Genomic DNA, 15,638 nt, shown 5'->3' with positions numbered 1-15,638 from the left:
TCAGTAATGAATGCCTGAGTACTGAAAATGTAGAAAGAACAGTGGATGAAGTCATCAATCAAGAGCTTAGTAATGTTTGCCTGAGTACTGAAAATGTAGAAAGAACAGTGGATGAAGTCACCAATCAAGAGCTCTTTAATAAATATCTGGGTACTGAAAATGTAGAAAGAACAGTGGATGAAGTAACCAATCAAGAGCTCAGTAATGAATGCCTGAGTACTGAAAATGTAGAAAGAACAGTGGATGAAGTCACCAATCAAGAGCTCAGTAATAAATGTCTGGGTACTGAAAATGTAGAAAGAACAGTGGATGAAGTAACCAATCAAGAGCTCAGTAATGAATGCCTGAGTACTGAAAATGTAGAAAGAACAGTGGATGGAGTCACCAATCAAGAGCTCAGTAATGAATGCCTGAGTACTGAAAATGTAGAAAGAACAGTGGATGAAGTCACCAATCAGGGGCTTAGTACTGAAAATGTAGAAAGAACAGTGAATGATGTTATCAATCAAGAGCTCAGTAATAAATGCCTGAGTACTGAAAATGTAGAAAGAACAGTGGATGATGTCACTAATCAAGAGCTTAGTAATAAATGCCTGAGTACTGACAATGTAGAAAGAACAGTGAATGAAATCACCAATCAAGAGCTTAGTAATAAATGCCTGAGTACTGACAATGTAGAAAGAACAATGGATGAAGTCACCAATCAAGAGCTCAGCAATGAATGCCTGAGTACTGAAAATGTAGTAAGAACAGTGGATGAAGTCACCAATCAAGAGCTCAGTAATGAATGCCTGAGTACTGAAAATGTAGAAAGAACAGTGGATGAAGTCACCAATCAAGAGCTCAGTAATGAATGCCTGAGTACTGAAAATGTAGAAAGAACAGTGGATGAAGTCACCAATCAAGAGCTCAGTAATAAATGCCTGAGTACTGAAAATGTAGAAAGAACAGTGGATGAAGTCACCGATCAACAGCTGAGTAATAAATGCCTGAGTACTGAAAATGTAGAAAGAACAGTGGATGAAGTCACCAATCAAGAGCTTAGTAATCAATACCTGAGTACTGAAAATGTAGAAGGAACAGTGGATGAAGTCACTGTTCTAGAGCTTAGTAGTAAATGCCTGAGTACTGAAAATGTAGAAAGAATAGTGGATGAAGTCACTGATTTAGAGCTCAGTATTAAATGCCTGAGTACTGAAAATGTAGAAAGAACAATGGATGAAGTCATCAATCAAGAGCTTAGTAATCAATACCTGAGTACTGAAAATGTAGAAGGAACAGTGGATGAAGTCACTGTTCTAGAGCTTAGTAGTAAATGCCTGAGTACTGAAAATGTAGAAAGAATAGTGGATGAAGTCACTGATCTAGAGCTTAGCAGTAAATACCTGAGTACTGAAAATGTAGAAAGAACAGTGGATGAAGTCATCAATCAAGAGCTTAGTAATCAATACCTGAGTACTGAAAATGTAGAAAGAACAGTGGATGAAGTCATCAGTCAAGAGCTTAGTAATCAATACCTGAGTACTGAAAATGTAGAAAGAACAGTAGATGAAGTCATCAGTCAAGAGCTTAGTAATCAATACCTGAGTACTGAAAATGTAGGAAGAACAGTGGATGAAGTCACCGATCAAGAGCTCAGTAACAAATGTCTGAGTACTGAAAATGTAGAAAGAACAGTGGATGGAGTCACCAGTCTGAAATCAAGAACACAGGAAAACACCACTCCATCAACAAATTCAGCAGAAATGACCAGTAGTCTGGACTCAACACTGGAAAACCCCGCTCTATCAACAAATTCATCAAAAATGACGAATAGTCTGGACTCAAAAACACCGGAAAACACTGATTTATTAACAAATTCAGCAGAAATGACCAGTAGTTTGGACTCAACACTGGAAAGCACCACTCTATTAACAAATTCAGCAGAAATGACCAATAGTCTGGACTCAAAACTGGAAAACAACACTCTATCAACAAATTCAGCACAAATTACCTGTAGTCTGGACTTAACGCCAGAAAACACCACTCTGTCAACAAATTCAGCAGAAATGACCAGTAGTCTAGACTCAATGCGAGAAAACACCACTCTGTCAACAAATTCAGCAGAAATGTCCAGTACTCTGGACTCAACACTGGAAAACACCACTCTGTCAACAAATTTAACAGAAATTACTAATAGTCTGGAATCAAGAACAAACGAAAACACCAATCGATCAACAAATTCAGCAGAAATGACCAGTTGTCTGGAATCAAGACTAGAAAACACCAATCTGTCCACAAATTCATCAATAATGACCAGTGGTCTGGACTCAACACTGGAAAACACCACTCTATCAACAACTTTAGCAGAAATGACCAGTAGTCTGGACTCAACAGTGGAAAACTCCACTCTATCAACAAATTCAGCAGAAATAACCAGTAGTCTGGACACAATAATGACCAGTAGTCATGACTTAGAAACAAAGGAAAATAACAATTTATCAACAAATTCAGCAGAAATTGCCAGTAGTCTGGACTCAACACTGGAAAACTCCACTCTATCAACAAATTCAACTCAAATGACCAATAGTCTGGAATCAAGAATGCAAGAAAGCACGACTTTGTCAAGAAATTCAGCAGAAATGACCAGTTGTCTGGACTCAACACTGAAAAACACCACTTTATCAACAAATTCATCAGAAATGACCAATAGTCTGGAATCAGGAATGCAAGAAAACACCACTCTATTAACAAATCCAGCAGAAATGACCAGTAGTCTGGACACAATAATGACCAGTAGTCGTGACTCAGAAACAAAGGAAAATACCAGTTTATCAACCAATTCAGCAGAAATTACCTGTAGTCTGGACTCAACACAGGAAAACACCACTTTGTCAACAAATCCAGCAGAAATGACCAGTAGTCTGGAATTAAGAACACAGGAAAACACAAATTTATCAACAAATCCAGCAGAAATGACCAGTAGTCTGGAATTAAGAACACAGGAAAACACAAATTTATCAACAAATCCAGCAGAAATGACCAGTAGTCTGGAATTAAGAACACAGGAAAACACAAATTTATCAACAAATCCAGCAGAAATGACCAGTAGTCTGGAATTAAGAACACAGGAAAACACCAATATGTCAACAAAATCAGCAGAAATGACCAGTAGTCTGGACTCAACACCAGAAAACACTGAATTATCAACAAATTCAGCAGAAATGACCAGTGGTCTGGAATCAAGAACACAGGAAAACACAGATTCATCAACAAATTCAGCAGAAATGACCAGTGGTCTGGAATCAAGAACACAGGAAAACACCAATATGTCAACAAATTCAGCAGAAATGACCAGTAATCTGGAATCAAGAACACAGGAAAACACAGATTCATCAACAAATTCAGCAGAAATGACCAGTAGTCTGGAATCAAGAACACAGGAAAACACAGATTCATCAACAAATTCAGCAGAAATGACCAGTAGTCTGGAATCAAGAACACAGGAAAACACAGATTCATCAACAAATTCAGCAGAAATGACCAGTAGTCTGGACTCAAGAACACAGGAAAACACAGATTCATCAACAAATTCAGCAGACTTGATCAGTAGTTTAATTTCATCATTCAGTTTAATAACATCTAGTGACATTTCATCTGGGATTAATGCATCTACTGCACTGAGTGCAACTCTGGTGGTCAGTCCTGTGCAGAATTTATCAGCCATGGGTCAGCAGGACAGTTTATTCAGTAAACCACAGCAAATGCCAACCAGTGTGTCAACAAATGAAGTTGATCAGAGCTTAAATTCATTAGACTTTGAAATAGAGGGTACCAAAACACTAATGGCCCACCAGCCTTCTGTTGAGCAAACGAAGGATGCACTGTCTCCGATATTTGATCCCTCTACTGATCCTGAAGGGTTTGTGAGCCAGATGAATCTTGTTCAGTGTGCTGATGAAAATGATTTGAAAACACAAAAGTGCCCTGAAGTATTTGAAGCAGCAGAGGCTCAATCTATTCATACTGCTACCAGTACTGACAACAAAGCAAGCAGTGATTTTGACCTCAGTGTCAATGTCAATAATTCTGAATCTGTTTGCTCTGGAGGAACTACAAAACCAGTATCCACTTTGAAGTCCCTGCCAGATGTGGCTCTCAGTGATGTTGAACCTCTTGGTGAGCCTAACAGCTTGCAGCACCTATTTGAGAATGATGCAATGCCTAAAAGTCCTGCCTCCCAAACCTCGGATAAATCTGAGTTGGTCAAGGATCCTACTAAAGCCTTTCAAGACTCAGTAGAAGTCAGAAACCCAACCTACGATGAGGACAAGCGATTATCAAAATCAGCTAGAACAGAGTCTGCCACTGTTCATCCAAATTTATCAGATGACGTTATGGGCAACATTGATGCACCTGAAGAAACAGACAAGATCCAACAACCTCAAAATGAAGATAATCTTAATTTAGGGATAGACAGTACATGTTTACCCACAAATACATATTTGAATGAACCTGACAAGGCTGTAATAAAAAGATTTAATGTGAATGAGAAGGAAGGCCACATCCATGACAACCAGACTATTCAACAGATTCCACTCACAGCTGCCACTCATGGCGACTCGAATAAACCAGATGTGGCCCAGATTCTTGTTGAATACAGAAATCCAGCTCAGGACTTAAAAAAAGGATGTGGCATAAATCAAGCAAAGTGTCCACCTGATGCTAGTGCTCATGGTCAGGAACCATGTAATTGGTCTCAGCAGTCACATCTTTTAGAGATCATTCAGGGGATGTCTAACAAAGATCCAGAAATGCTCCAAGAACTATTAGCGACCCTGAGTATTCTGCTGAAAAACACTGCTCAGGGAAATGAAGACAAACCGATGGAAGAAATTAAAGCCACAGTTGCTGCTGGTGCAGATTGTGAGGATGATGTGTTTCTATCAGGGTCGTCTGATCAGCAGCACTGCCGGGAAAGTCCGGCAACCACAGGGGAAGTGGTGGACGTCCCACTTAGACCCAGAGTAAGTTAAGATAAGCTGCATAGTTCATAGTTATGAATACTTTTTCTGTCATCTGAAATGTTGATATGGACAGTGCTGTGAATAAAAGTATTTGCCCCTCACCAATTTCTTAATTTGTCACCTTTAAATGTTTCAGATCTTAGTAACTAATAATCTTAGAAGTAATTGTAATATAAAGAGTAAACAAGTAAACACAAAATGTAGCTTTTAAATATTAATTCCTGTTATTAAATATAGATAATAATAGATTCATTAAGAATCTACAGTATATTGCCATTATGAAAAATGAATTGCCACTCTAAACCTAAAGAACGGTTTGTGCCACCCTTGGCCAATTATGGCCCACACGTTTTTGTAGAATTGTTTTAATTTGGCCACGTTGGAGGGTTTTTAATAATTAACTGCCTGTTTAGATACTGGCCACAGCATCTCACTGGGATTCAGGTTAGGACTTACCATTCCAAAACCCTAATTTTGTTTCTTTGGAGCCAATTTTTGCTTTACATTGCAGACTAAGTTCTGTTTAAGTGATGTTCAGATTCAGCGGGTCTGGCAGTAGTCATGCCTGGGTATGGCTAGTAAAACTGAACCCATTTGTCAGTTAAATTTGGTTAAATGGTTGAGTTTGTAGCTAAGAGGGCAATTACTTTTTACAATAGGGCCAGGTAGGACTGAAGTGCATTTTTCTTCTATAGATGAAGCCATCATTAAAATGTGTTTACTTGGCTTATCTCTGTCTAATATTTAAAATGACTTTGATGATTCAAAACAAATATGTGACAAATATGCAAAAATAAAAATTCTTTCCAGAAAAGTTGACACTTACAAAAATGCAATAAAACCGTAAATCTGTAATTTGTTAATTCACTTATTTAACAAAGGACACAAAAGATTTTTAGCAAGGGGGGAAACTAGGAAGGGGAAAAAATACTTTTTGACAGCACTGTAAAGTATATCTAGACTAATACTGTTTACAGCTTTACAAGCAAGTTTTACGGAATGAACGCATGTGAACAGCTATCATGTCTGTTTTAACAAAAGACTAGACCATATCAGAATTAAAGCACTGAGAGCGCACTGACAAGTGCACCTCCCAATAGACAGTCATGTAATTTACTAGCTTATTTTACAGCTGCACCTCCTGGGTACCCCCTTTAAAGAATGTTGCATCGCTTTATGTGTGAGGAATTGCACAGAAAACCAAGCACTGGCACAATCGATTCAGCAGTTTAATAAAAATTCAGTGAACAGTACACTAAGGGAGATTCTAAAAGTACATGATTACAAGCTGAAGGTCAAAAATCCAAACACACCAACACGAGTTACAAGTAGGGCAAATCCCCAAGCAATACAGAAAGAGGGTCATACATGGTAATTTGCTAACAGAACAATGCTTAGTATGCTACTCACAAGGAAATGGCTATACTTTGCAACGAAATCTGTACAAACAGAAATACATATACAAACAAACAAACTGATGTGAATCAGGTGCTATAATTAAAACTGACAACTAGTCATTTTTTGTATTTAAACATATCAGTGGTAAATGTATGTAAAGCAAGTATGTCAATGTGAATTTGTTTCTAGATATATTCTACTCAGAATTACTTGGAATGTGTTGGTAAACTTCAAGATCATTGTGATGCTCTAGAAGATATCAAAAGTGATTTGTTGACCCTGGACCATTTAACAAGTGAAATAGAGGGTTTACACTACCAGCTGGAAAAAGCTCAGGTTAGTGTGTTTTTGCAGTAAAACACTTCTTCCTCATGTATCCCATAATGTTGTTTTGGTAAATTTTTTCTCCTCTCACTTTGACTAATGACCGGTCCCACAATGTTTGTTTCTAGTCCTTGGAGGCACAGCTTATTGCTTTTCCTGACGTTTTAACTTCAGATTTGGAGGAAGCTGAACAGCTTCTAAAGTCCGCTGATGAACTCATCCCTATACAGATCCAACAAGATTTAGCTACAGTCTATGTAGATTTGCAAAAGGCATTTACAGATGTTTGCCATTTATCAGCCGACCGAAGTAATGCAATTCTCCAGGCTGTTAATACAGCAAAGGTTAGTTAATAGATAATAAAACTTTTTATATGAAGTGTGTTTGTGTACTAGAATTTTTTGAAAGGACAATGTGATAATACTTTGTGTCTGTTGTTTGTATAGGCAAATTTGGAGTCCACATACCAAGATCTTCTTAGCTCTCTTGATAAATTGTCATCATACGTTCAAGATCATTATGAGATGTTATCTAAGCTTGACATCATGAACACTGATGACTTGGAGACTATTAAATCCAAGATCCAGCAAAATAAGGTACAACTTCAGAACATTTTATTTTCATGAAATCAGTCTCAGGATTTAGTTTTTTGTCAACAAATTTTCAACATTCAATTTATTTTAATTATGGATCTAAATTAAGTAGTACTGCATAAGTTCTAAAAATAAATACTTCACGTAAAAGGTAAAAAAAATCATGGCCAAATACACTGATCAGGAATAACATTATGACCACCTTCCTAATATTGTGTTGGTTCCTCTTTTGCTGCCAAAACAGCCCTGCAACTGTGATGCACTGTGTATTCTGACACCTTTTTATCAGAACCAGCATTAACTTATTCAGCTATTTGAGCTACAGTAGCTCGTCTGTTGGATCGGACCACACGGGCCAGCCTTTGCTTCGTGTATCAATGAGCCTTGGTTGCCCATGACCCTGTCGCCGGTTTACCACTGTTCCTTCCTTGGACCACTTTTGATAGATACTAACCACTGCAGACCTGGAACACCCCACAAGAGCTGCAGTTTTGGAGATGCACTGACCCAGTTGTCTAGCCATCACAATTTGGCCCTCGCTGAAATCCCTGTTTTTCCTGCTTCTAACACATCAACTTAAGGATAAAATGTTTACTTGCTGCCTAATATATCCCACCCACTAACAGGTGCCGTGATGAAGAGATAATCAGTGTTATTCACTTCACCTGTCAGTGGTCATAATGTTATGCCTAGTCGGTGTATTATTGCAGACTATGTGATATAATGTACCCACAACAACAAACCAGCAGCTCAGTTTTATATGTATGTAGGACTAGTAATTGTTCGTGTCTGAGAGACTGAGAGAGCTTATAGTCCGGATGTAGCACCATCTGATTTCCACCTTTTTGGACGCTCATAGAAGCTTTAAGGGGAAGAAGATTTTCATGTGATGATAATGTAAAAGCAGTGGTGCATCAGTGGCTACACGCTCAACCAAAAACATATTTTGCTGATGGCATTGCAAGTTGGTATGTTGCTGGGAAAAATGCATTGGGAGGTGACTGTAGAAAAGTGATGTCATTTTTTTTTTTTTTACAGATACCTGACCAATTTTTTTAGACTGTGATAGCAGAACTGTAGTAAAAATCAAAGTCAGCATATTTAAACAAACAGTTCTGTTTAATTCAGTAAAAAAACATACTGAAACAAACTATTCTCACTTAGGGACGTTGTCTGCCTCTTTTTTAGGACCTGGAGAGGAACCTTTCTGAGAGACGACAGAATCTAGAGGACACATCTTTTGATGTTCAGAACTTTATGTCTGAACATGCACAGTTCCTTAATCCATCCCACAACAGACAGCTATTGAAATCACTTAGTACGACTCAGAAAGCCTTTAAGGAAGTGAAGGACAGAGTGCTGAAGCAAAGGCACACGTTGGAACTCCACCTGGAGATTCGTGAGGATGAGATTCAGCAGCAGGTCCGGATGACTCCACATCCTGTGGGGTTCAGTAAAAATGTGTTGTTATAAAGTCTGCAGGAAATTACAAACTATGGTTAATGAAAACGGAATGTCTTTATAGTGTTGCTGAAAATAGCCAGATGTCATGTTTTTGCATGATTTGACTAACACCAAAAACTGTGCTTGATCAATTTATTTTAGGATTTTCTGACCATGTTTACATGTTCCAGACTTCAAGAAACAGTTAAACATTTACTCCAGTGGATCAAAGCATTATAGACGGTCCTTCTGTGGAATGCTTTCCTGCACTAACCCATCCAGGAATACGTCAGCTTGTCTCTCTTTTGTATTTCTCATTTTGCAAGCTTTCTTAGCTTTCAGAATGCCTGGCATGTTTACAGCATACTCAGTTGTGTCAACACAGATGTGTTGTCTTGAATAGGGGTTGTTTAAGCATTTTCCTAACTTGAAATACGAAAGTGTGTTCGTTTCATCTTGTTATTTGTACCAGACTGTTGATGAGAAGCAGAAAGAGTTTGCAGACAAACTGCAGGAACTGTGCGATGACCTAACCCAGACTGAGAACCGTCTCATCGGCCACCAGCAGCAAGCCAATTCTGCAAATAGCGTTGGAGACCTCCAACAATACCAACAGGAGCACCAGGTATTCACACCCATAACAGACACTGTATGGCCAAATGTTTGTGGACATCGATTCCAGTCAAGTTCTGGTGTTTCATCCACAACCACTGCTGTATAACAGCTGTATGAAATTAATGTTAGAAAATAACCTTATTGCAACGGTTTGCAAAATGCAAGGTCCATAGGACATGGTTTGTTAGGTTGGGTGTCGAGAAGCCCTAACCTCAACCACTTTTATCACCTCTGAGAGGAATTGAAACATTCGTTGTGAGCCAGGCCTTCTCATATATTAGTACCTGACCTTACTAAATGCTCTTTTGACTGACAAAGTCACACAGACACAATGGGTCTGTCTGAAAACCTAGTGAGCTGCCTTGCTGCCTATTGCCTACCTAGGCAGCTGCCTTAGTAGAGAGGATTCTAATAATACATAGAACATACTGTATAAAGCATGTTATTCAGACACACTACTTCACTGCAGTTTTGCTTACACAGTCTCAGGCCATTCAAACCAATGGGCTGAGGTGACACAACTCGCTAGCATGCCAGCTAACACCTCCCTACGTGTACCAAAAATGGTTACATTGTCACTGACTAGACCGAATTTGCAAATAAATCACACTTGTGCATCTTTACACAAAAAAACTCATTGCTTTGCATTTGTTTGCCATGTTTGTAATTTTTTGTGAGAAATTCTGGGATTGCCTTCATCAATAAGGAAGCATTGGATGCTCCTTCATTATTCAGTCAGATTATAGCTTCGAAATAAGGCACCTTAGTAGGCACCATTTTAGGGTATCTAAGAATTTGGACAAAATGCTGTCTATGTAGAGAGTTCACTAGGTTTTCAGACAGACCCAATAAGTAAGTTGAGGCTGTTCCCCCAATGGCAGAACGGTCTAACTTTATATTAATGCTCATGGTCCAACAATAATATACACCGACGAGGCACAACATTACGACCACTGACAGGTGAAGTGAATAACACTGTTTATCTCTTCATCACGGCACCTGTTAGTGGTTGTGATATATTAGTCAGCAAGTGAACGTTTTATCCTCAAAGGTGATGTTTTAGAAGCAGGAAAAATGAATTTGAGTGAGTTTGACAAGGGCCAAATTGTGATGGCTAGACGACTGGGTCAGAGCATCTCCAAAACTGCAACTCTTGTGGGGTGTTCCCGGTCTGCAGTGGTCAGTATCTATCAAATTTGGTCCAGGGAAGGATCAATGGTAAACCGGCGACCGGGTCATGGGCGGCCAAGTCTCATCGATGCACGTGGGGAGCGAAGGCTGGTCCGTGTGGTCCGATCCAACAGACGAGCTACTGTAGCTCAAATTGCTGAAGAAGTTAATGTTGGTTCTGATAGAAAGGTGTCAGAATACACAGTGCATCGCAGTTGCAGCTCTGTTTTGGCAGCAAAAGGGGGACATGCACAATATTAGGAAGGTGGACATAATGTTATGCCTGGTCAGTGTATTTCTACCAGAAAGCTTGCCAGATTCACAAAACTTCTAGCAATCTAGCTATTGTATATATGGTATGGCTACAAATTAATAAGTTCAAATGTACTGACTAGTAAAGCTTTGTGTTTTACCGTTGTTCTATCAGGCTTTGCAGAAAGACATCCAGGCTAATGCAAGTGCCCTGAATGAAGTCATCAGCAGCACTAAGAAGTTCCTGGAGGAGAATCGGGGCAAACTGACTCCGGAGCAGATTGCTGCTATTGAGCAGAAGTTGGACGAGGCTAAGAGCAAGGCCAATATGCTTAACCAGAAAGCAGAGGAAACCAGGAAAGATCTGGAGAAAGTTGTGACTACAGCTATTAAAAAGGAGACAGAGAAGGTTAATTTAATTTCTTATATTATAGAACTATTCTTCTTTACATGTCAATTAGAAATCTACATAAATTATAAGTAAATTATAAGTAAATTATACCTCATGGTCTAATCTTCACGCAAAAATAAAATGAAGTGTCTAAAATAATAAATACTTTTGATTTAGTTGTTTGGGTGGAGCTGTCTATTACGCTAGCCCACCAGGCTGGACGTCTACACAGACATGATTGGTATTGTCTGCAATGGATTTCCTGCCTTGTGCCCAATGTGTCTCGGTTAAATCGGACCTGCCCTTTACCAGGGTAAAGCAGTGTAATGAATTAAACAACAGCTTTATCTTGGTCAGGGTCATGGTGGGTTTTCTCAACCATTTTCTTACTCTTACTACAAATCACACTTACCTTACCTTACCTGTGAGCCGGTCCATGACCATTGCAAACAAGAAAGGACACAGAGCTGATCCTTGATGCACTCCTACTTCCACTTCCACCTGTTTGTCATTCCTACTGAATATCTCACCTCTGTCACACTGTCCTCATACATATACATACAAAACCACAGCTCTACTCCCTTTCCACTTGTTTCTTGTACACATAGCTTGTAAACCCTTCTCCTCTCTATTATATCAGCTAGCTCATAGTGCCCACGTTTAATGCTCACCTACATCTACCTACCCTTCCATTTCTCTTATTACTGTAGAATTTTTCCCCCCTTTACTTCTACTTCTTTCCTTTGGCCCAACAGTAGCATAGTTTTCACCAGAACTTGCTGACCAACAGTACTAGAGGAAGTTATTGTTAACCCAGGCCTTAAGTGATCCTGTATGTAAATTTGACTTTTGATTTGGCACAGATTTTACTTCGGATTCCCTTACCGACACAACCCTCCCTATTAACCCAGGCTTGGGACTGGCACTAATAGTGCACTGATACGTCCATCACTAATGGCTGATATTTTTTTTGTAATTGTACATATTGTTTGAAAATACATATAATGTTTGTTTAACCAGAGGTTTTTAAGCTACATATTTTAAAAAACGGAACTTCCCTATATTTGTGTTTAGGTTGCAGCTGTGGAACAGCTTGAACAGACCAAAAACAAAATTGAGGTTCTTTTAGACTGGGTATCCAACATTGGTAAAGAGAAAGAAATGGGAGGAATGCAAAAGGACCAATTGACTAAAGAGAATGGAAATGTGCCAGTAGAAAGCACAGAAAAAAGACTTGTGGGAGTGGAAGACGATCCAAATGGAAATGCAGTGGACACCACAGACAACAGCCCAGACTGGTCAAGAGAAAGTGAAGATAGAAAAGAACTGGATATAGACCAGCAGTATGAGAGAGTTAAGGTAAGTGAATAGTGCTGGTTTGTTCAAAGCTTTTCTTAGTGTGTTGTAGTGAATAATATAAAAGGGCATCTTAGCAAAACTGGGGCAAAGAAAATCCATCCTGTTATAAAATCTTAGATTAGAACAGTGGAGCAACAGGTGGTGTTGAGTTTATGGTGCCATAGAGTTTAAATAACTTCCCTCTCTACAGGCTCACCACCAAGAGATCATTTCCCAGCAGCAACACCTGATCATTGCCACCCAGTCGGCCCAAGCTTTACTGGACAAGCAGGCTGAGGTTCTCTCTCCAGCAGAAAAGGAAAAGCTTCAGAAGGACATCCAGGAGTTGAGAAGCCGCTATGAGACCTCCCTTACCCAGGCCGAGCAGCAGATGAAGCAGGTGCAGAGTGTCCAGGAGGAGCTGCACAAGTTCCAAGGTGACTGTGAAGAATTTGAGATATGGCTGCATCAGGCTCAGAAACAGCTGGAGGAACTGGGTGCTCCCACCGGCCACTTAGAGGCTCTGCAGGAGAAGCTTCAGAGGCATAAGAGCTTCAGTGAGGATGTGATCTCCCACAAGGGAGACTTGCGGTTTGTCACCATCTCGGGTCAGAAAGTGCTGGATGTAGCCAAGGCTTGCAACCATACTGGGTCTCAGGAGGAAGAGTCACTGCAGGAGGTGGACACATCAAAAACGTGTGCTGCTGTGAAGGAGAAGCTGGATTCCGCTGCCAATCACTACAAAACGCTGCACACCCAGGTAACTGGGCTTGCTTGTGTATGTTGTTTGTATGGGTCACTAATGTTTTGAGGAAATGCTTTGTAGGACCTTGTAGTGTTCTCAAGTTGCTGCAGATGGCAGTATAGCTTTAGGGTAGCGGTGAAGTAATTGAATAAGCTCATAAACCATTTGATTATTAGCTGATAAACTAGCATGGTATTTTAATCTGTCTTAGATTAGTGATACCACATACAGACATTTGTTTTTAAGATCACTAATAAACCCTGTTAGCCCTGTTTCTTGCAAGATTTAAAGAAAGACTCAACCAATATGGAACAATACTGTAGCTAAAGAGCCATGAACCAAATAGAGAAGTTATTAAAATAAGGGGTGACCCTTATTTATAACACAAACTAATAAATGCATAAAAATACAAACAAAAAAAACACTGAAAGGCTTTAGCAGAGGGTGCGGACAGAAAAGGGAATGAATCAAAATAAAAACTAGTCACCATAGAATCAGGTTGCCAACAGAAAAGCCAGCAACTCTATAAGGAGGAAATCGTGATTAAATACAGACTTCTCCACCTTCTTCAACGACTCCATGCCTCCTGACGCCCATAATGGCATTGGCAGGTTGGCCTGATTTTTTAACCTGCGCCCTGCATACCACACAGTTTGGTATGTTATGTTTGGGCATGTGTTAAAACAGGAATGATTTCTGGTCAGCTATGATTGGGTACGGACCATGACAGTTGGTCAATTTTAAACTTGCTGCACTATGCCCTTATTAGCCAGTTTGGGCCACAGACTGACCTGCTTCTTTTGATAAGTGGCTGATTCTTACACAGAGCTTTCCCTCTCTCAGACAATGGGCAGTTAAGGTTCTGGACAGTGGTCTGTTAAGTGTTCGGCCAGGCTGGTTGCACTGCCGAAGCTCAAACTCACAGTGGTGGGCTTTTGTATTAAACTGTTGTTTAATGCACAAGCTATTTTGAGAACGACTACGTTGAATGCCGTATAGAACAGTGTATAATTCCAATAAAGCACTTTACAGCCTTTACCAACAGATGGCGACAATTCCATAGAAAAGTTTTTGTCATGTATTAACAATGTTGTGAGGGGGTGTAAGGGTAGCTTCTTGGGTGGTATGCAGCATATATATAAATATATATATATATTTGCACTATTTAACCAAAAGTATGTGGACCTCCCTCCTAGTTCAAATATATTTAGTCACACCTGTTGATAAGACGTGCATAACATATATACAGTAGTATAAAACACAAACTCCATTTTTGGGGAAAGTTGGGGCATTTTGTAAAATGCGGTAAATACACGAATTTAAATTCTCTTACATTTTATGTAACTAACGAAAGTACAAAGAAAGGATTTCCAGTATAACCAAACTTTGATAGAGTTTGATGCTTTTAAAAAGTTGGGACAGAGGCATGTTTACCACTGTGTTACATCACCTCTCTTATTAATTACACTTTCTAATCATTTGGGAATAGAGAATACTACTTGTTGCAGTTTTGCAAGTGGAATTTTTGTCCATTCTTGCTTGATAAAAGACTTCAACTGCTCACCAGTTCATAGCTCTACTCTTTGTGATGTGACGTACATTTTAAATAGAAGACAAGTCTTGACTGCAGACAGGCTTGTCAAGCACAAACTCTGTGCACAAAGCCACATTGTTGTAGTGTGCAAAGGAGGGTTGGCATTGTCATGCTGAAATAACCATGTGCTTCTCTGGGAAAGTTGTTGCCTTGATGATAACATATGTTTCTATCAATATGTGTAATATACATACATGTGCAAGTCATCCAGGCTGTAGGCACTGATGCACCAGTATACCATAACAGAGGCTGGTTTTTGCACCTTTTGCTGATAACAGTCTGGATGGTTTAATTTGTCTTTGAAATGAAGAACTAGAACTAGAATTCAGGAATTCAGGTTTGACCACAGCACACGTTTCCACTGCCTTTCAGTCCATCTGAGATGAGCTTGTGCCCAGAGAACTCGGTAGCATTTTTGCATAGCTAACGTATAGCTATCTCTTTGTGTAGTAGTGCTTTAGTTTGCTTTTTTGATGCAGCAGCAGACTTAAGTGTTAAGTAACATTTTTTAAGGAGTCCTGAGTACATTTAGCTATATTTATCTCAGGAGCATGATGAATTATTGCCATTTGAGTTCATTTTTGTGGCAAAAATGTGAATCTTTTTCCTATGCCAGCTTCACTGTGCTCCTGTGCACAAAACAAGACCTATAAAGGCATGGTTTGACGAGTATAATAAGGAGAAACTTCAGTGGCCTGCACGAGGTCCTAACCTCAACCCCTCTAAAACCTATAATATATGCCTATGTTTTTTTTTATTTATTTATGCA

At 39.4% G+C, this 15,638-nt stretch overlaps 1 protein-coding gene across 11 annotated transcripts in view; it reads left to right on the top strand.

The window, feature by feature from the left end:
- dst (dystonin) overlaps window positions 1-15,638 on the top strand; it is a 287,668-nt gene that overhangs the window by 171,897 nt on the left and 100,133 nt on the right. For all 11 annotated transcript variants that reach the window (XM_062995876.1, XM_062995886.1, XM_062995883.1 and 8 more), the window contains 4 exons: window positions 9,237-9,389; window positions 10,977-11,210; window positions 12,267-12,551; window positions 12,742-13,290. In XM_062995876.1, coding sequence (XP_062851946.1) covers window positions 9,237-9,389; window positions 10,977-11,210; window positions 12,267-12,551; window positions 12,742-13,290 — 1,221 coding nt within the window. The remainder of the gene's footprint in view (window positions 1-9,236; window positions 9,390-10,976; window positions 11,211-12,266; window positions 12,552-12,741; window positions 13,291-15,638) is intronic.

Source organism: Trichomycterus rosablanca, chromosome 5 (genome assembly GCF_030014385.1).
Source record: "Trichomycterus rosablanca isolate fTriRos1 chromosome 5, fTriRos1.hap1, whole genome shotgun sequence".
Taxonomy (NCBI): Eukaryota; Metazoa; Chordata; class Actinopteri; order Siluriformes; family Trichomycteridae; genus Trichomycterus; species Trichomycterus rosablanca.
The sequence above is the reverse complement of the archived record's forward strand: the minus strand, read 5'-3'. Positions and strand labels throughout refer to the sequence as shown.